Source organism: Pseudophryne corroboree, chromosome 7 (genome assembly GCF_028390025.1).
Source record: "Pseudophryne corroboree isolate aPseCor3 chromosome 7, aPseCor3.hap2, whole genome shotgun sequence".
Classification (NCBI taxonomy): Eukaryota; Metazoa; Chordata; class Amphibia; order Anura; family Myobatrachidae; genus Pseudophryne; species Pseudophryne corroboree.
In genome coordinates, this window is record NC_086450.1 from 137,757,493 (window position 1) to 137,780,455 (window position 22,963).

At 46.1% G+C, this 22,963-nt stretch overlaps 1 protein-coding gene across 4 annotated transcripts in view; it reads left to right on the forward strand.

Annotated features, from left to right (window-relative positions):
* CCDC148 (coiled-coil domain containing 148) overlaps nucleotides 1-22,963 on the forward strand; it is a 739,559-nt gene that overhangs the window by 664,169 nt on the left and 52,427 nt on the right. For all 4 annotated transcript variants that reach the window (XM_063933692.1, XM_063933693.1, XM_063933695.1 and 1 more), the window contains one exon: nucleotides 16,342-16,482. In XM_063933692.1, the coding sequence (XP_063789762.1) occupies nucleotides 16,342-16,482 (141 nt within the window). The remainder of the gene's footprint in view (nucleotides 1-16,341; nucleotides 16,483-22,963) is intronic.

The window sequence follows — 22,963 nt, forward strand, 5'->3', positions numbered from 1 at the left end:
CGGTCCGAGATCTCGTGGCGGCCCGGCGCCTAGCAACTAGGGACGCCGAGCGGGCTGAGCCGCCGGGTCCCTAGCAACGCTGGGACGCCGTGCGCGCTGAGCCGCCGGGTCCCTAGCAACGCTAGGATGCCGGGCACGCTCAGCCGCCAGGACCCTAGCAACGGGGACGCCACGGGCGGACCGCGTTCCCTGTTGCAGGGTCAATCAAGTAATTAAACACACTGGTCTTCTGGTCGTGCAGCAAGGCAGCTGCACGACATTTATGTTAATCGGCCTCTGAACCCTGATTGGAGGATGCAGTGCTTAAAGCCTTCTCAGTGCTTCACACAGACGCCGGTTATAGCTTCCTGCATGCTGCTTTGGTTTGCTGAACGTCTGTTCAAGTTCTGCTGTGTCCGGTCATTCCTGTCCTCAGAGTTCCTGAATCTTGGAGTTGTCATCTCATCCCAAGAAGCCTTTCGGTCCTCAATTACCCGCAACAGTCGCTAGAGGATCTCGAGTGGTTTTCGTGAGTGGCGGCTCTGCCGCGTGCTGCGGCCTAGGTCGCTTCATCTCATATTCTGTTTTGGAGCATTTGCGGAGGTTTCCGCTCCCACAGTCCTCTCCGGAACTCGGCGGTGCCGAGTAGGAGAGTGGACAAGTGGGTATTTTGGTTGTCCTTTTCCCTGGTGGTTTTTCCGCACATACTCTAGTTTAAAGTTAGTGTTTAGCCCCTGGCTTTGTTGTTAAGTTAGAGGGCTCCTTGTTATCACCCTGTCTCGGATTTCTCTTTGTCTCCCATTAAGACCTGAGGGGGCATCGGAGTTGGGCAGACGTAATCCGCCCTTCAAACGCGGCTGCCATGGGCTCAAGCAACCATAGTCTCGCAAGAGATTTCTGACAACACGGGCGAGACAACGGAGATAGGGCACCAGTGGCTATTCCCGTTCCCACTCCCATTTCCCAGCATTACGTTCCAGTACTCGGGTCCTTGCTATAAGATCTCCCCAGACCGGAGTATTGGAATCATAACACCTGACCTCTCAAAGCTTTGGGTTTGGAAAACACTAATTCCAAAAATAAGATTAACAATTTTTAATCCAAGTAAAAACTTCAAAGCTACAAGAATATAATAGTTAGAAAGTCACATACGTAAATACAATTTCAAATGACATCAAAAAAATAGGGAAATAAACAAAACAAAACAAAATCCAGTCTCTTTGGATTAAATAGTTATGGGATGAGGCCTCCCATTGGCAATTTACGGAACATCTGCATCCTTCGATAGCCTCATGCAGAATGAACACTGAACAGCCTGTATTTCTCCTATTTAAAACTCAGGCTGCACTCCCCCTTCAGCCCCCCTCTTTCGGATTCGTTTTAACTCTTCGAAGCAGGTAAAGTATTGAGTGTCAGCTCATACTGGGCTTCCCAGCCACTCTCTCAGGGGCGAATGGCCTTATCTTCTAATAGCCTTTGAAGCTCTGGCCATGGTTCTTGTTAGAGACACAGGCCAGGAAGGCCTTAATACCTTTCTGGCCATAGCTCTGGTTCTGGGGTAATTAAACTAGCTCTGGTCAGGAAGAATTTCACACCTGAGTAGCCAGTGTGTCTCTGACGTTCTGTGGCTATAAAGAAATACCAGCAGATCAATTAAGCTTCTACCATTTGACATGCAATGACAGTTAACTGGTATCATACACTGGTACATTGATACATCGATCAGAATATTGATATCACATACATTGATATTAACAGACCTATTCCTACTTGAAATAGCCTGGATCATGACAACCTCTATGACTTCCGAAGGAGACAAACTGACCTATGGCAACAGTGGTTGCTTGTAATCACATTATGTGGGTAACAGGAGGATGCAAATATATGATATGGATGGTGATTATCTCCTCGTCTCACACAACTGACGTCACCATATTGGATTGATAAGCTGACTCTTAGTTTGTCCAATCGTTAAGGAGCTAGCTTCCACATGACTTGAGTCACCAATGACAGACCTGAGAGCCCTATTTAAACCCCTCAGTTGCACCTGCTCATTGCCAGTACAACTTGTACCTTACCTGTTCCTGGCTCCGGTTTCTGATTCGTGGCTTACTGCTGTATCTGCTTACTGATACACACTATGTTGTGTACATCAGAGCTCCTGTGTTCTACAGCTCCTAACGTCATATTGCAGTTTTCCCATCAGTGTGCATTACCTGCAGAGTGCACATTAATTCCAGTGTGCGTTACCACTCGTATCCAGCAGTGTGCATACCTATGTGCGCTGACACATATCTCCTGCAGAAGAGCACTGCTATCAGTCCTATTTTCAGTTCTTTCAGCCTAGTATTTATATCAGTTTTCCTTCTTGCTCAGTTATCTAAGTTTAGTCTGAAGGTGATTGTTAGGTTCCAGTGTCGGTTCCAGTGTCGGTTCCAGTGTCTGATCCCGTGTCCTGCCGTGAAGCGTTCCTGTCCAGAAGTCCTGTGGCGTTGTCTGTTCCTGGTCGAGTATCTGGCTTCTTGGTGTCCACCGGTCTGTCGTTTGGGATTCTGCCTTTCCTCCGGTTCTGAGAGCCTGTGTTGGCTACATTGGGGGTTCCCGTCCGTTTGCCAGTATTTGTACCGGTTCCGTGAGTAGCGGCTTTGCCGCGTCCGTCTGCCTAGGCCGCTGTATTCCTTGGTTATATCTGTCACTGGTGTTTTGCAGAGGGTTCTGCATATGCTGTCACCGCCGGTACACAACAGTATTGTGCCGGCGTGTGGACAGCATTTCCTTTGTTGTTCTTTTCCTTTGGCGGCATGCCGCACATATACTTAGTTTTAGGGTTGTTAGTAGCCCCTAGCCTTCTGTTTGCTTTAGTTAGAGGTCCCCTTGTTATTATCCTGTCTCGGTTCACGCCTTGTCTCACTCTAAGACCTGGGGGCATCGGAGTTGGGCAGACCTAATCCGCCCTTCAAACGCGGCTGCCGTGGGCCCAAGAAACCATAGTCACTCAGGCGTGAACTGACCACACGGGTGAAACAATGGAGGTAGGGTGCTAGGGGCTATTTACACACCACACCTTATTTCAGCGTCACGTTCTGGTGCTCTGGACTCACTACGCAACATCTCCCTTGTTCTGAGCACCAGGAACCTAACAGTGATAGAGAAGTGTCATTAGACAATCTAACTTCTTTTACTACAGGTCTAACCAGTCCTGCCCAGAGGTCCAGAGCAAAAATAAAACAAAATTGCAAAAATGCAACAAAATGTGGTCAGTCTTGTACAGTTGTATCTGCTTTGTGTACAGGTCAGTTTAATGGGTTCTATTTTGTATACAGGCCAGAATTGGGTGTACTTGGTTTCAGGGCTAGCAACAAAAATCACAGGGACCTGATACACCCTTTTTTTAGGGGCCCTCCATCTCATGGTCCCTGGCACGTACAGGCTGATTGCTTGAGGGTCTGCCTTACCTGCAGTATATGGTGGTTTATCTGCAATGAGGAACCTTTGAAGAAATGTACCTCCCTGGGCAGATGGTGATTTCAGTCGGTATTCAGTATTCATGTAGTTGATCACATGGTTCAGAAGATGCCTGATTGCAAAGGAATATAACCAATGTCACTGTTTTATGACAGAGGTACGGCCAGATTATACACAGTGCCCCTCCAGCCAGCTCCTACAGTGTCTATGCAGCCAGCCCGCAAAGTGTCCCTGCAGCCAGCCTGCACAGTGTCCCTGTAGCCAGCCTGCACAGTGTCCCTGCAGCCAGCCTGCACAGTGTCCCTGCAGCCAGCCCGCACAGTGTCCCTGCAGCCAGCCCGCACAGTGTCCCTGCAGCCAGTCCGCACAGTGCCCCTGCAGCCAGCCCGCACAGTGCCCCTGCAGCCAGCCCGTACAGTGTCCCTACAGCCAGCCTGAACAGTGTCCCTGCAGCCAGCCGCCACAATGTCCCTGCAGCCAGCCCAACAGTATCCCTGCAGCCAGCTTCAACAGTATCCCTGCAGCCGGCCCGCACAGTGTCCCTGCAGCCAGCCCGCATAGTGTCCCTGCAGCCAGGCCCCAACAGTGTCCGTGCAGTCAGCCTCCCACAGTGTCCGTGCAGCCAGCCCCTCACATTGTCCCTGCAGCCATGCCCCCCAAAGCCATGCCTCCACAGTGTCCCTGTGCAGCCAGACCCCCACAGTGTCCCAGTGTAGCCAGGCCCCAACAGTGTCCCTCCATGCCCCCCACTTACTTTCTTGTCTTGTGGCTGCCCACTGCAGCTCCTCTGCAGTCCTTCTACCATAGGGTGCATGCAGTGCGGTGCTGCATGATGTCATGATGTCGTACTTTGTGTGCTGCAATAAACAATAAAATCTTTTTTGCACCTACCACAGCTGCTGCTAGTGCAGTAAGCACAGTGTCTCCCTTGACGGACCCAGTAGCTGCCTGCTGATCATACTGCAGCACAGGTAGCAGTTGTTATACAGTGGATCACTCTGCTGTCTGTCTCCATTCCCAGCACTATAGGCAGCTTCCCTGCTCTAGTGTTTTCCCTCCTAGTGTCAGCTCAGTACAGGAGGAGGTGCTTAGTGCACAGTCTGAGAGAGTTCTTCCTGGGAGAGACAACTGCACTGATGTGCAGCTTCTGCTCTCTGCATCGTCTGCTCTGTTATCTGAATAAACCAATCATCCTGGTTAAGTGCCGTTGTGTGGACTAACATCCCTATCCGACACCACAATACTCTGCCAACAGCAGTCACAGCTAGGTTTGACTGTGGGCCCTACTGGGCCCTCCTAGAACCTCGGTGCCTGGTACATGTGTAACCTTAGTCCTCCCCTGTTGCCAGGCCTGTTTGGTATACAGGATAACAGAATATAATCTGTTTTGTTTCAAGAGAATGGGCTTTGCTTTCTATACTTGTCAAAGATGATGTTGATGAAAATCGAGCAAGATTGTTGTAATTTTTTCCATCAAGTCGCTGCATGTACTACAGGTCGGGTATCTGCTAACCGGACAACCAAAAAATTCAGAAAACCGAATATTTCAGCCCTGTAGTGATGTAATGACGTGGCTAGCGTCATGACATCACTGGAGTCCACAGCCAATCACAGACAGGTGGGGGAGTGGCTTTGCAGCCATTCCCTCATTGTCACAGCTGCCAGGGCATGCCGCCGACCCCCCCCCCCCCCCGCCAACATGTCGGATCAGCATGTTTGTTGGAATGAAATGAATTAATAGATAAATAAAAACATAGGGACCCATTTTCCATAAACCTAACCTGCCCTGGCTGGTGATGCCTAATGCTGGTGATGGAGAGATCTGTGAGACCCCAAGCTCTCTGTCCTCCCTGATTATTCCAGTACCAGCATTGTAGGAAGTAATACTGTTAGTTAAGCTTCTGGGGGTTGACCCTACTCTATTCTTTAATTTCTTTATTTTCTTTTATATAAATACAGGACACAATTGTTTATGTGCACTGACGATTCTTCTTTCATGTTGTCCCTCGGTTGATCTTTGAACAATGTTAAGTTGACCTATGATAGTCTATCAGATTTCTGTAAAATATATTTGCAAAATACAATTTCTCTGATTAATCTGCTCTTGGAGGTACCATTAGTATCAATAGTTTGTCATTTTCTCGTTACTTGAAGCATTGGGCAGAGATCCACATTTGTTCTGTGCAATTTATCTTAAGAACATCTGTTCAGTAACACCCCGAGCTACTGAAAACCTCTCATGTCAGTTTCATCGTTTATGCCAAGCTGAGAAAAATCTGCTACTTCTCAACACAGGAACCAATCAATAAGGAATTTATTTTCTCTGTCAAGATCACACAACCTTAGTTAGGCATTAAATAAACGAAGACTGTTAAAAACGTTGAAAGCATTTCACAAATTGACATTATTTGACGTATAGTCATAATTTAGTAATTAAAGTATTGTCTGCCTCCCACGTTTTCCTGAAGAACAGTCACGGTTATTATCATACACATAACTTAAGGGTGGTTTCAATATACTGGCTGTATTATTGACTGTAAAATACATGTGCCGTTGATGAGGTTTGTAGCAATGGAGGTTGAAATTACTTATTGAACGCCTTAACCTAGTTCATAGGGTTGCCAACCAATCATCTCTCCAATGAGGGACATGAGAAAGGAAGATCCTGGGAGCACTGTCATGTGTAACTGCATCTTTTAGGGGCATGAGCTTGACATATGTGTCTGTTATTGTTTTTATATAAATATTCACACATATGCAGTGGCAGATCCTACCCTGTTCGGCGAGGGGGACTGTCTTTCGGCGTTCCATCTGACCTACGAATGCGCACATACACTAGCTATTAATGAACTGCACTGGCTGCAGTCCCTAGAAGCCTGGTAGGGCTGATGTCAAGTCAGGTGAGCGATAGGATAAATATAAACAAGAGTGTGACAATAGTGGCGCTAAACCAATGTTCCACATATACTTAACAATAATATACGGTCCTTTTGTCCTTGTTCACTTCAAAGCTCCGACGGGCATATGAAAATAAAAACAAACAGAAAAGACAATAGAGTAATAACGTCTTTTTTCTCTCCTTGTCCGAAAAAAAGCTTTTCTGTGACTTAAAGGGTAGAATACAGTGATTTCTCCTCCACCTAGTTTCCTGACAGATGTGCGTCCCTGGTAGTGAAAGCAATCGCACCACGTGTCATCTACAATGGGGGTAATTCAGAGTTGATCACAGCAGCAAATTTGTTAGCAGTTGGACAAAACCATAGTGGTCATTCCGAGTTGTTCGCTCGCTAGCAGTTTTTAGCAGCCGTGCAAACGCTATGTCGCTTCCCACTGGGAGTGTATTTTAGCTTAGCAGAAGTGCGAACGAAAGGATCGCAGAGCGGCTACAAAGTTTTTTGTGCAGTTTTAGAGTAGCTCAAAACCTACTCAGCACTTGCGAACACTCAGCACTTGCGAACACTTCAGACTGTTCAGTTCCTGTTTTGACGTCACAAATACGCCCTCCGTTCGCCCAGTCACACCTGCGTTTTTCTTGGCACGCCTGCGTTTTTTCGAACACTCCCTGAAAACGGTCAGTTGATACCCAGAAACGCCCACTTCATGTCAATCACTCTGCGGCCAGCAGTGCAACTGAAAAGCTTCGCTAGACCCTGTGTGAAACTACATCGTTCGTTGTAATAGTACGTCACGCGTGCACATTGCGCCGCATACGTATGCGCAGAAGTGCTGTTTTTTTGCCTCATCGCTGCACAGCGAACGAATGCAGCTAGCGAATAACTCGGAATCTAACTCTCTCTGCACATGTTATATCTGTCCCCCCTGGGGGGTCATTCAGACGCGTCCGCACACTGCATTTTCTTGCAGCCGTGCAAACGGGTCTGAACTGCGCATGCACGTGACCCACAATGCGCAGGCGCGTCGTTGCTGATGGGGGCTGAACTTGGACTTAAATGGCATCAGGAGTGTCACCATTCATCTCCGCGAACCCGAACACTATGGATTTTACATGTCAACTCCTCCCCACCCCCACCCCTAGGGTTGTCTTACCCCCACAGTATTTTTGTCCGTATTGTAAGTGATATGTTCACCAACTTTGGTGTAAATTGCTCCAGCATTCCAGAGTTATGCCTGAAAACTATGGATTTTTACATGCCACCCCCTTCCCACCCCCACCCCTAGGAGTGCTAGGGGTGTCTTACCCCCACAGTATTTGTTTCCACATTTTAAGTGGTATTTGTACCAAGTTTGGTGTAAATTGCTCCATGCATTCCAGAGTTATGCTGGAACACACACACACACACACACACACACACACACACACACACACACACACACACACACACACACACACACACACACACAATTTTATATATATTATAGATATAGGTTCAGTATGATTTACCGGAGGCCAGGATACCGGCTGTCAATATACCGACAGCTTCATCCTGGCAGCGGGTCGAGCACATAGAGACCCCTTTGCGGGCTCACTGCTTTCGCCACACTGCGGGCTCGGTGGCTTGATAGATGTTAAATGGAATTGTTATGAAGATGCTGAAGTAGTTAGTAGTATTTGAAGAAGGGTTAATTATTGGAGATGCCAAGCTGAGCCTTTACCCCAGGTGACCGAAAGCCTAGCTTCACCCCTAATTATAGTGACCACTCTATTATGCAGAGCCTCATTATGGTGATCACTCTCAGTGGCGGATCTTGCCACGGACAAGCAGGACTTTTGCCCGGGGCGCCGCCTTCCGGAGGGCGCCGGCGCCATCCGGAGGGCGCCGCACCATGGCAAGATCCTCCACTGTCAGTGTGCGCCCCCGCTGTGCCCCCCCTCCCGCTGTGAGAAGGGAACCAGACGCTAAGCGTCTGGTTTCCCTTCGTGGCGCTGGTCCTCCCCCGCTCTGAAGGGAATCAGACGCTAAGCGTCTAGTTTCCCTTCATGGAGAGGACCTTTGGTGTGCGGTGCGCGATGACGTTATCGCGCACCGCACAGCATTGTGGCATAGACGCTAGGGGTCATAATTGACCTCTAGCGCTTATGCTGTGCTATGGGAGAGACGTCATGACTGACGTCTCTCCCATAGATCCGAGGAGAAGAGCGGCGCCGGTCTGCAGGGTCTGGAAACAGGAGCGGGGTACAGTAAGTATACTTTTTTTTTTTTTTCCCCAGCGGCGCTACAAATGGGGGGCGTGACTGACCACGCCCCCATGTTAAGCCATGCCCCTAAATTTTGCCCGGGGCGCCGAAAGGGCAAGAACCGGCCCTGATCACTCTATTATACAGAACCCCATTCTGGTTATCATTCTGTTATTCAGATCCCTATTCTGGTGATTACCATATTATGTACAGCGCCATTCTGGGGATCATTCTATTATTCAGATCCCTATTCTGATTACCATATTATGTAGAGCGCCATTCTGGGGATCATTCTGTTATACAGAGCCCTATTATGGTGATCCCTATATTATATCGAGAGCCATTCTGGTCTTAGCTACTGCATACAGTTGTGTTTATATTAAATGTAATGAATAGAAGGTTCTGCCCAAATAAATTTACAGTCAAAGTGGCAGATTCAATTAAGCGTGAGTGAGGTCTGGTGGTTTCCAGCGTTACCTCCCACTAGCTGATTCCCAGCCTATGGAGATGCGAGCAGAATTCAGTTACCATAATGGGCTGGTAAATGGTCAGCACATCTTGCACCTAATTGAATTAACCCCTGAGAGTGCTGCATTCTGATGATCACTATGCCACGCACAGTTCACGTCTATCAACCACTGTGCAATTCTATAGAAATATTATTGTATAAATACTTAAACATTGCCAGGCAGATTGTAGGAGACTGCTGGAACTAGAAGTTCCTCGGAAGCTGGAGAGCCACAGGTTGTCTAAACATGGGCATACAGTAAATGCATTTAAATATTCCTCCTTATATTATTCTCCGAAAACTTACTTTTACAAGACAACCAAATATTTCACTGACAGGAATGTTTACCATTGAGGATGACCGCAAGCAGTTGGCCTGGTTTATAGTGTCAGGGGCTGTAGGAAGTGTAACACCCTCCTGCTGACATCATTGCCTCCTGTCTCCACATGTACGCACAACACTATTATATAATGTGTGCGGGTGAAAGTGCTACATCCACCGGACATGCACTGCAACATACCGACCGTTGTTTTATTTGACTTTTTTCTTTTATTAAATCTCTTTTATTGGAAGAAAGCAGAGTATGCCAGGTTACAAACACAGTAATCACAACATAAGCAAATACACAGATGCATTAATCTGGTTTAAATGAAGCATATCTTTACCCAAATGGATATTCCAGTGTTTTAGCATAAATTATCAGTGAGTGGAAGAAGGGGTCTTGGTGTAGAAAGGACAGGGAGGTTGGGCAAGGAGTGGTTTAGGGTAGGGGGTCAGAGGTGAGGTGATGGAAGCCGCACTGTTGAGAGTTTAAGAGCAGCAGGCTGAACACATTTATACTTAGCAGCACACACATCAACAAAGCATGACAGCACAGTCAGAGCCAGCTGCACGAGTCAGGGATGCTGAAATGAATGACAGTGCATTAAAATGTGACAGCCACGGATCTTATACTTTGGAAAAGGACACGACAGGATCTGTCAGGAGACTTGTTGTAGGTTAAATGTAATATACATACTAGAGCCTACAAAGGACAGATGCAAATGCATTGAATAAGACAAGAGGCATCTGGCTAGCATTTGGCTGCATTGTAGATACTGTATATCTGATTAGTTTATTAAGATGTTTTAAAGCACTGGGAAATGGTTGGGGTAAAAGCAGAGCCGGCCTTAACCAATATGATGCCCTAGGCAAGATTTTGGTTGGTGCCCCCTAGCACTGCCGCTAGTTCTGCAGGAGATACCTGGCATGAGGCAGCTGGCAGCTCTGCTAACGTCGGGCGCCTTTGTTTATGAAAATGCATCCTATTTGCAATACTATGTGGCTAGGATGCACAAGCAGCTTCTGCTGATTAAAATGATATGCAACATGTTTATATTCTGTGTGCGACTGTGGCTGTATCTGCATACGAAATGCTACATTACAGTGATTTCCAGGAATACACTGCAATATAGCATTTCGTATGCAGATACAGCCGCAGTCACACACACAATATAGGCATGCCGCATATCATTTTAATCAGCAGAAGCTGCTGGTGCCCCTAAACATACCAAATGCCCTAGGCATTTGCCTAGTTTGCCTATGCCTAAGGCCGGCTCTGGGTAAAAGGTTGTATAGTGGTGCATTGAGAATTAAAACCTAGTGATGCTTTAAGTTGGGGCATCCAGCATCCAAGCAGCACTTTCGTTCATTTAGGGCACATCCACCAAATGTGTGCAAACTTAGTTCCAGCCCCTATTGCAACGTCTCCAGCATCTGACCAAGGCTGAGGAGGCGTCTGCACTAACCTTGGAGACAGTGGCGTATCTCTAATAGGTGCATAGGTGTGCGCAGGGGGGGTGCCTGGTGCGCACAGGCACCCCCTAATGTCCAGCACCCCGATCTCACATGCCTGATGCAGCGATCGCCGAGCAGGCTGATTACTGTCCCCTCTGCGCTGCACCCTGTCAGGACTGCATTACTGACCGGACGCCTGGGTTAGTCAAGGGTGCCACTGCCACGGCTTTCATACTCCCGGCTCCACCTCCATGTACAAAAACAGCGTGATGTGATGTGATTACATCATGCTGCTCGCACGCCCACCCGCCACATGCCCACCTCTCTTCTTCTATGCTATGCCAACGCCAGCCACTGATGAGGAGCAGCATGCAGCCAGCGTTCCTCTTAGGAAGACAAATTCAATACTGGCAGGCGGTCGGCAGCAACATTGACACGTCACTCGTTTTTCCAGCAGCAGCAGTACTAGTCTGCGACTGTCAGTGTCAGTGAGTGACTGACTTGTAAGTAAGCTGCTGCAGCTTGCAGGGGAAAGAGAGGGGGAGCCAGACCAGGCTCAGGAGGTGCAGTGTAATTGCAGTGAGCGCCATCAGGGGTGTTTGGTGCACACCACAACATCTGACAATGTATCTGCTTTATTAGGATTGGTACAAGGGTGGATATTTTATATGCGTTGACCATCAATAGTTGGTGCTAGACACGGGCAAAAGGCGGTGCAAGACACACCCCTCCGACGGTGCACCCCCTAATAAAATGTGCTGCGCACGCCAGTGAATAGGTGCCTATGTACACCATACACTCTGCACCCGAGTCAGGGTGTGGATCATAGGGTTGACAATACTTATGTCGACAGTCATTAGTGACACCTGAAATAGGTTGACATTTTCTTTGTAAAGTGATCAAGAACCCCAATTAGTGCACCGTGTCCCCTCACATGGCTCGCTTCGCTCGCCATGCTTTGGGCAAGGTTACTATTCCCAATTGTAGTCCACGTGGATTGCAATGTATGAAAAAGTACAAAACATGATAGAAAAAAAACCTTCATGTCGACCTTTTTCCATGTTGACCTAGTACACGTCGACCTAGTGACCATGTCCACCTACAGACCATGTCGATCTAATGCATCTCGACCAATAGTGGTCGACCTAATGACTGTCGACCTAAGTGTGGTCGACGTAGAGACCGGATACCCCTGAGTCAAGGAGGCTCACACTGCTCACCTTGTACACATTGAATATACTTATCCTGTGGCCAGGGGCGGATTAGTGTGCCGGGACGCCGGACCGGATTCCGTTTGGCCGGTCCGGCGTCCCCTCATTGGCTGCCTGCCACCCCCTATGCAGGCCGCCGCCAGCCACAGCTGCGATCGCGGCAGCCGGGCAGTGTTAAGTGAAGCTTCTGCGCATTCGCAGAAGCCCAGTGAAGCATTTAAAAAATGGCCGCTGTCTAAGCTTCTGCGCATGCGCAGCTGCTCCGACGGTGGCCATTTTTTAAATGCTTCACAGAGCTTCTGCACATGCGCAGAAGTTTCACTTAACGCTGCCATGATCGCGGCTGCAGCTGATGGCCTGCAGCGGCCTGCTTAGGGGGTGACGATAGTGGCTGCGGCTGGTGGTTGGCAGCGGCCTGCATAGGGGGTAACGGCCAGCCAATGAGGGTTGTATTTTATATATGATTTAGGATTAACTGTAAAGGTATGTTTGCTGCAGAGTGACGGCCAGCTAATGAGGGGCAACATTACTGATGGCTCCGCCTCCCGCCAGCGGCATCACGTGTTCCACCTCCCCTTCAGCCCCTCCGTCACACTGTTTAAAGGAGCGGCTGCTGATAAAACTTGGACACGGCAACCAGCTACGTCTGACTGCGTCACACACCAGTTGTGTGACAGTCAGTAAGTACTGTCTACTCTACTCTACTACATTTAATAATTATATAGTGTGCCTGCCTGCTGCATCATGTATATTTTATATATTAGTATAACGTGCTCTACCTGGTGCAATGTGTATAACGTGCTCTGCCTGGTGCAATATGTATAATGTGCTTTACCTGGTGCAAAGTGTATAATGTGCTTTACCTGGTGCAATGTGTATAATGTGCTTTACCTGGTGCAATGTGTATAATGTGCTCTTCCTGGCGCAAAGTGTATAACATGCTCTACCTGGTGTAATGTGTATAATGTGCTTTACCTGGTGCAATGTGTATAATGTGCTCTGCCTGGCACAAAGTGTATAATGTGCTTTACCTAGTGCAATGTGTATAATGTGCTCTGCCTGGCGTAAAGTGTATAATGTGCTTTACCTGGTGCAATGTGTATAATGTGCTCTACCTGGCGCAAAGTGTATAATGTGCTCTACCTGGCGCAAAGTGTAGAATGTGATCTATCTGGCGCAGTGTGTATAGGAGGTTCTACCTGGTGCAATGTGTATAAACGGCACTACTGTGTGGTGTAATGTGGATTGGCACTATTATGTGACCACGCCCCTTCCCGTGAAGCCACGCCCCTAAAATTTTGTGGCGCGCACTTCCAATCCCTGCATGTAGTCAGGCCTTCTGAGCAGTAATCTTGCCCACTTGACAGACTCCACCCACTCAACAGACCCCACCCCTATTAGGGCTGCTTCCATAAATTTCCCGGGCTGGTTTTTGATCCCAATCTGCCCCAGCCTGTGGCTATAGATGCAGAAATCACTTGGAAAATGGTGCCATTGGCACGAGATATGCAAATGCAAAGTCAGCTCTAGCAAGTACCAGAGTCTTCACTGTGCATGCACCGGCATGTGGGGGCAGAACAGAGACTGCACATGGGCCCCTCTGATGAAACATTCCTGCCTGGAGGGGACCATGTACCATTGGTATTAAAGTTAACACTCCCCTTTTAATTCACGTCTCCTTCTCAGAAGGTGTTCTCCTCATAAGTAATCAATGGCTAACCTGAGGCCATGGTTTAATGGAAATGGTGGTGCTTTTTGATTAGCGTACGTTTTCGCTGCTTATAAGAGGCTGTTGGCAACGGGTTGGGTATGAAAACACAGCAAAGGGATTCTGACTCTTGGGATCCCAACTGCCAGGATATGACTGCATCCCGTTGGCAACTATTGTCCATCTGTCTCATATATGTGTAAACATTTTTCATACTCCTTATTTGTAGTTACTCTTGTTTGCCTTTAAAAGACTGGAAATATGCAGCATTGTAGGTGCTATATTTCAAACTCATGAATTGGTCACACTGTTTTCCATAGTAAAAAGTGCCGTCACTGTAGTTCCTTCTTTACAGTGCAAATTGGCTATTTGCCAAAACAAGAGATCAGTGATTGATTTGTTGACCAGATTTATCTATTATTTTCTTTAGGCATTGCATCAAAAACCCATTAGATTCTCCAGTTCCGATATGAGCTGTGGGAACACAAGAGCCTTGCTGGAGTTTTCTGCCGCACATTAACTCTGATTCTAACGGTTGCAATGAGTGTGTGCGACCAACTTGAGAGCCAGCTATATGATGTGCTATGCGGATGTCAGTTAGTGATCAGCTGTGTGCTCTACCTCCACCACAATCTACTGTATATAGTTTCACAAATATAAAACAGTAACACATTGAGAGGGCAGTGGGTAAATGACAATGTGGTACGAGGAGTAACATCACACTGTCCTTACCAACTTTTAGCCACTGCTATCCAGAAAGTTCAAGGAGATTGGGTTAAAGTAGGAGAGGTGGCAACAAAATTCAGCAGTGGGATTGAACCCAATGACACGATTCATAGCAAATTATGTTATCAAGTCCCTTGCCTCATACATATCTCTGTGAAGTGGGCAGGACAGGGGACGATGAATTTGCGATGGATCACTGCATTTTGGCCCCTCTCCCTGTCATGAAGTGCAACTGGCGGCGGGGCTGCTAGGATGCAATTTGTAGCACCACACCCCTCTTCCTTCTCCTCCTATCTTGATTTAGAAAGTTGCCTCCTTGCCCAGGAGCCAGGAGAACTCCTCCAAATTCAAGAATCTGCCAAATATTCCAAGAAACTAGACAACTGTGTGTCACACCAAGGGCAGCGTTGTTTTGTTGTAGTTCTGTCGCTGGACGAAGAGAGTTCAACTCATTGCTGTTACCATCTCTGTTCCTTATTGGTGATCTTCATGACATCCTAGGTAATTTAGCTATCACTACTATTTCCATCAACATGGGGAACAAGTGTCCTGCCTCTATCTACAAAAGTGAAGATGATGCCAAGCAAATATACAGGGCACACTGCTAGGCAGCTTGTGGTTAAACCAACAGAGCGCTCATACAGCACAAGAGCGCAAGTTTTTTTTTAAATGTAGAAGATAAAGTTAGTTCAGTAGAAATAAATGGTCATGACGGTCATGTTTACAGCAGCTGTCTGACATTTCTACAGTGACTGGTATATTATGTCTCCACCTTCCACTGCCATCCCTCATTCCTAACATGTTACACCATTGTTGGCTGTGGAGAAATACTAGTAGCCAGTGGATGCTTTAATACTGTCGGCTCATAATGCATCTTCCGTACAGTGGCCACACACTTTGCTCACCGTCAACTACAACTGTCTATTCTACTGCGTTTTTTTATCCTTTCTTCCCCCAGACCTCTAAGTTTATTTGAGCATCGCTATTTTTACCTTTTATTTCAAGACTACAGTGCTACATACACTACTCCTATTGTCTCTGTCTCTTTAGATATAAATAATAATAATAATAATAATAATAATATGATATATTAAAATATATGCTACATAGCAATGATGCAATGATTTTTATCCTGTGTATGTACTGTAGATATAAATAGATCCAATCATGCCATAAAACATTTAGTATGTTTTACTAGATAAAGTAATATGGCAGTCTAGGTATCCCAGTGACTGGTAAGTGGGGTGGGCTTTCCCTGTGGATGGCATTGTTATTTCTGTCTCTGCGGAGTAAGGGTTGCTCGGAAAAATCCCGGACCCTGGAACTTTTAGGTGACATGGCCACACACATTTGTGCATATGGAGTCCCCCTGGTGGAGCTACTGGCCACTGGAGGGAACATTGCCACACAATTTTGGGATTATGGCTGCGCTTGTTTGGCAGACCTCCCCTTTCCTGATTGCATGCTGTCTTCGTATTCATTTGAGTTTCCTCTGTTTGCTCCCAAAGTCTAAAAACATACTGGTAGGTCAAGTGGCTTCCGGCAGAAAAAGTTGTTTGTCTGTCTGTTGTAGGTAATTAGTAAGGAACTAATGTCACAATAATAATAATAATATTAATAATAATAATAATAATAATACAGAAGAATGCTGTACGCACAGATGTAAAACCAATATGGTATAGTAGTTCTGACACATGTTAGAGGTAAGGCATTAATGTTCATCCTATAATACAGTATACCAAGTGCATCTTTTACAATTCAGGTAATATTCTCGATGATTTATGTGTAATCTGTTTAATGTATTTGAAATCTTCCCCAAATCCCATTTTAGGTCATGCAGTGGAGAGCGCACCAGGACGAAGCTGCTAGATTAGAATCTTCTATCACTGCCAGGAGACAACAAGAGGAGGAACAACGAGAAAGAGAGAGAACAGAAAAAGAAAAGCTTCACAGAGCAGACAAAAAGGAAAAAGTATAAACACTCTAATCATTTGCATATATTATTTAAGAGATTACAAAGAATATCTCATTGCATCCTAATTAAAAATATTTGTTACTACTGGTATTATATTGGGAAGCTGTGTTTACACGATATTCTAGGAAAGCCAGTTTAAAATGCAGCTAAAGCTATTAATGCCTCAAAGGAACTAAATCTTGCCATACTGCATTGTGCTGTGAGTGTAACATATACTGAAATATTCTGTAAATGTGGGTTTTTGTAACAGTACTACAGAGCCTGTGGGAGTGCTGCAGTCAAGTATCCTGCACTGCAGTACATTCTCGTCACAACTCAGCAACTCTATGCAAAGCAAACTTTATACAGACGTTGATGCGCAATAGTCATATTTATATTTATATCAGAGTACAACGGAAAAGGAGCTGCTTTAAAGTGCAGCTACGGCCTACAGTTAATGGAGTGCAGGAATCCATTTTGTGACTGTCACTGGTTTCTAGTGATTGGATAGACTGCACTTTATCTGATGTCATTACTTTCTAGTGATCGGATAGGCTGCATTCTCACTGATGTCATTAGTTTCTAGTGATCGGATAGGCTGCATTCTCACTGATGTCATTACAATCTAGTGATCGTATAGGATGCATTCACACTGATGTCATTACTTTCTAGTGATCGGATAGGCTGCATTCTCACTGATGTCATTACTTTCTAGTGATTGGATAGGCTGCATTCTCACTGATGTCATTACTTCCTAGTGATCGGATAGGCTGTATTCTCACTGTTGTCATTACTTTCTAGTAATCGGATAGGCTGCATTCTCACTGATGTAATTACTTTCTAGTTATCGAATAGGCTGCATTCTCACTGATGTCATTACTTTCTAGTAATCGGATAGGCTGCATTCTCACTGATGTTGTTACTTTCTAGTAATCGGATAGGATGCATTCTCACTAATGTCATTACTTTCTAGTGACTGGATAGGATGCATTCTCACTGGTGTCGTTACTTTCTAGTAATCGGATAGGCAGCATTCTCACTGATGTCATTACTTTCTAGTGATTGGATAGAATGCATTCTCACTGATGTCATTACTTTCTAGTAATTGGATAGGCTGCATTCTCACTGATGTCATTACTTTCTAGTGATCGGATAGGCTGTATTCTCACTGTTGTCTTTACTTTCTAGTAATCGGATAGGCTGCATTCTCACTGATGTCGTTACTTTCTAGTTATCGAATAGGCTGCATTCTCACTGATGTCGTTACTTTCTAGTAATCGGATAGGCTGCATTCTCACTGATGTCGTTACTTTCTAGTAATCGGAATGGATGCATTCTCAATGATGTCATTACTTTCTAGTGACTGGATGGGATGCATGCTCACTGGTGTCGTTACTTTCTAGTAATCGGATAGGCTGCATTCTCACTGATGTCACTACTTTCTAGGGATCGGATAGGCAGCATTCTCACTGATGTCGTTTCTTTCTAGAATCGGATAGCCTGCATTCTCACTGGTGTCGTTATTTTCTAGTGATCGGATATGCTGCATTCTCACTGATGTCGTTACTTTCTAGTAATCGGATAGGCTGCATTCTCACTGATGTCACTACTTTCTAGGGATCGGATAGGCAGCATTCTCACTGATGTCGTTTCTTTCTAGAATCGGATAGCCTGCATTCTCACTGGTGTCGTTATTTTCTAGTGATCGGATATGCTGCATTCTCACTGATGTCGTTACTTTCTAGTAATCGGATAGGCTGTATTCTCACTGATGTTACTACTTTCTAGGGATCGGATAGGCAGCATTCTCACTGATGTCGTTTCTTTCTAGAATCGGATAGCCTGCATTCTCACTGGTGTCGTTATTTTCTAGTGATCGGATATGCTGCATTCTCACTGATGTCGTTACTTTCTAGTAATCGGATAGGCTGTATTCTCACTGATGTCATTACTTAGTTTCTAGTGATTGGATAGGCTGCATTCTCACTGATTTCACTGGTTTCTACTAGTGATTGAATAGACATTGTCATGTCAGGCTGATGATGATTTCTTGTGATTGAATATGCTGCATGCTAACTGATGTCACTGGTTTCTAGTGAATGAATAGGCTGCATTCTCACTAATGACACTGTTTTTTAGTGATCAGAAAATCTGTATTCTCACTGATGCCACTGGATCCCAGTGAACCAATAAGATGCAGCCTTACTGATGCCACTGGTTTTGGGTAATTGTTTAGGCCACATTCCCACTGATGTCACTGGATTGTAGTGATTTGATACTGTGGGGTATATTTACTAAAAGTCTATGTTTAGTCGATCTTTGGCCGATTTTTGATCACAGATGATTTTTGACATTGTTTAAAAAAAAGTTTTAAAAAAATCATCTTTTAGTAAATGTGGAATTTCAACCCTGAAATACAAAAACGAGCAAACATCGACCCAAAATCAACCCAGATCAATTTTTAGTAAATATATCCCTAAATCCCACATTTACGAACAGATTATTTTTGACATACAGCTGGAGCTGCGTTCATCTGAGGCGGCTTCATCACAAGCGTGCTCTCCCGGTGTAACTAGGCGATCCGATAGCGATCCCGCCGGGAGTGCACAGAGACACTCTCCCATTCACTAGAATGGGGCGCGTCCGTTAGCGTCTCCGTCACGGACCTGCGTGCCCCAGACGGAGATGCTCTCCCATTCTAGTGAATGGTGCGCATCTCCGTCACGGCAGCACATGTCTGGACAGAGATGCTGTAGACGATAGGGCTCCATCTGTATTTTTTTTTAAAAGAAAGTAAGATCCAGTTAACGCAGGCAGTGCGCTATAATATGCAGTATGCGGCGATAAGAAATTATACTTTTTGAAAGGTTTTAAATAGACCCCTACAATAGTAAAGCTAAGAAACAAGAACCTACCTGTGTCTGGTGCTATATTGAAATTTATACATATATGGGTATATGCATGAACATGACCCACGCATACACCCACATATATACAACCAGGTTAATACCGTGTAGACAAAATATATTTAAAAGAACCTAATTGTTCAAATAATCACATATATAGCAGCAAAGGTATAATTGGCTTGTGGATGTAGCCAAAACATCACCTGATATAATCAAGTGTAAAACTAAAAAAGAAATATTTCCCCTCGCGCTAATATAATCAAATTGAGGCAACAGGACATAAATGTACTTGATACATCAATCACTTTATAATAAGTTTTAATATTTGTATGATCAATCACATAAAAAACAATACATCATAACTGATATGCGCATATAAAATCCCCAATGTTATATAAAAAAAATAATAAGCATAAGAGGTGGATCATATGACTAAAATCCTTTAATTGTCCACAGCAGACTGCACTATTGGCTGTAATAATAAAATTCTTATCCAATTCCTGAATAGGACAGCCCCGTATATTATCATATGAATTGTCCCTTGGATTAATGAAAAACGGATAAAAGTTATTATGTTTTTACCAACACAAGTGGTTTCCGTGTGCTCACAACAAAGTTGATCCCAGAAGCAAAGGAGAGTTGTCCTTCTGACCTTGGAGAATTAAGTCCGGCACTGGGGCTCGGCGCACCGCAGGCGCCAGGGCCAGAGCTTCCATTAGGCAGCTTTAGGCAGCCGCCTAGGGGCGCCGGATACTGAGGGGGCGGCCGGCTACAGCTGCCTGAAAAAGGTAGCATGGTCCTATCTCACAGTCGTCGCAATCCCCCCTCTCCCGGCACTCATATCTTACAGTAGTCGTGACTGGCAAGCTCCCATATTGCAGCCTCCAGCTCCGCCTCCACCTTGCACAGGCAGTAACTTGTACAGCTTCTGGAGTCCTGGCTGGGGGTAACATGCGGCGCTGCTCTTCATTCCAGACTCTTTCGCAGCTTACTCAGTCCCAACTCTAAATCGCAGCCTGCAGGTAAGGTGGCGGCACAGTGCACTCTCTGCATTTGATAAGGAAAGAGGGGGAGAGCAGCAGTCTGGGGAGGGAGGGGCGGAGATTAGCAGCAGGCACGCACACTGTCTGGGGGGGAACGTGCAGCAGCACACACACAGATGGTGGGGGAGATGGAACAGCAGACATTTAACAGAGTGGGGGGGGTGAGAGCAGCAGGGCACCCACACATACTGGGGTGATGGGGAGAAGAGAGCAGCCATGCAACAGACTGGGGTGGGGGAGAGCAGCAGCATGTCTTTAACCTGGGGGGCAGATAGGTGGAAGGGGCAGTAGGTAGAAGTTTTGCCTAGGGTGCCGAGAAACCTTGCACCGGCCCTGGCAGGCGCCTTTAGCCAATTGAGCTCCCATCCTCCAGCCGCCGCATATAGCGTCCTCCGTCACTCGCTCGTCAGCTTCACAATAGCGGTGTACACGTTCTCACGGTGGGGTAAAACAGAAAGTGGAGTCCACTGGGTCCCCGAAAGGGCAACTTCTCTGACGCGTTTCGCTCCTATTTGGAGCTTCCTCATACTACAATAGTAAAGCTGCAGGATATGATACATTACACCAATACCGTAAAGTTGAGATGTGCGTTTCGGTTCTCCAGAAATCCAAATTCACCAAATTTTGTGAATTCTGACCGAATAAAAACCCGGCCCAGATCTCCCGAAGAGATTTCATACCAAACCAAGTACCAGTTCCGATGTTCCCGTGATACAGAATTCAGATTTTAAATCCGAATTTCAGGTTTTTTTTTTTATCAATGTCTATCAATTTTTTTGATAAATTTTTAACCAAATCAAAAACTGAATCCAAACCAAAACACTTGGGGGTGGTTTTGCCAAAACCAAAACACAATGATGAATTAGAACCAAAACCAAAACACCGAAGTCCGCACACAGAATTGTGCTATAGTTATGCCCAGTTACAGTACAATGATATTTTGTTTTCAGAACAGAATTATTTATGATTTAAGAGTGAAGAATATGTACCGTGGGTCTCTGGTGGGTGACAACAGACAGATGAATGTAGTGTGCCACAGGGGAGTCAAATGTGAAGATGTATTAAAACTTCTAAAAAGGAAAAGTGGGGGCATTGTCCATCAGATTATAGCTTTTATCTTGTACAGTTTAAAAAATGAGAGCTATAATCTGATTGGTTTGATTTGCTTTGCATCTGCTGTTGATGTGGTATAAAGTAAATGTTATTTCTCTAACGTCCTAAGTGGATGCTGGGGACTCCGTAAGGACCATGGGGAATAGCGGCTCCGCAGGAGACTGGGCACATCTAAAGAAAGCTTTAGGACTATCTGGTGTGCACTGGCTCCTCCCCCTATGACCCTTTTCCAAGCCTCAGTTAGATCTCTGTGCCCAAACGAGAAGGGTGCACACTAGGGGCTCTCCTGAGCTTCTTAGTGAAAGTTTTAGTTTAGGTTTTTTATTTTCAGTGAGACCTGCTGGCAACAGGCTCACTGCATCGAGGGACTAAGGGGAGAAGAAGCGAACTCACCTGCGTGCAGAGTGGATTGGGCTTCTTAGGCTACTGGACATTAGCTCCAGAGGGACGATCACAGGCCCAGCTTGGATGGGTCCCAGAGCCGCGCCGCCGGCCCCCTTACAGAGCCAGAAGGCAGAAGAGGTCCGGAAAATCGGCGGCAGAAGACGTCCTGTCTTCAACAAGGTAGCGCACAGCACTGCAGCTGTGCGCCATTGCTCTCAGCACACTTCACACTTCGGTCACTGAGGGTGCAGGGCGCTGGGGGGGGGGGGGGGGCGCCCTGAGACGCAATAAAAACACCTTGGATGGCAAAAAATGCATCACATATAGCTCCTGGGCTATATGGATGCATTTAACCCCTGCCAGAATACATAGAAAAACGGGAGATAAGGCCGCCGATAAGGGGGCGGAGCCTATCTCCTCAGCACACTGGCGCCATTTTCCCTCACAGCTCCGTTGGAGGGAAGCTCACTGTCTCTCCCCTGCAGTCACTACACTACAGAAAGGGTTAAAAAAGAGAGGGGGGCACTAATTAGGCGCAGTATTAACTATACAGCAGCTATAAGGGGAAAAACACTTATATAAGGTTATCCCTGTATATATATAGCGCTCTGGTGTGTGCTGGCAAACTCTCCCTCTGTCTCCCCAAAGGGCTAGTGGGGTCCTGTCCTCTATCAGAGCATTCCCTGTGTGTGTGCTGTATGTCGGTACTTTTGTGTCGACATGTATGAGGAGAAAAATAATGTGGAGACGGAGCAGATTGCCTGTAATAGTGATGTCACCCCCTAGGGGGTCGACACCTGAGTGGATGAACTGTTGGAAGAAATTACGTGACAGTGTCAGCTCTGTATAAAAGACAGTGGTTGACATGAGACAGCCGGCTACTCAGCTTGTGCCTGTCCAGACGTCTCATAGGCCGTCAGGGGCTCTAAAGCGCCCGTTACCTCAGATGGCAGATATAGACGCCGACACGGATACTGACTCCAGTGTCGACGGTGAAGAGACAAATGTGACTTCCAGTAGGGCCACAAGTTACATGATTGAGGCAATGAAAAA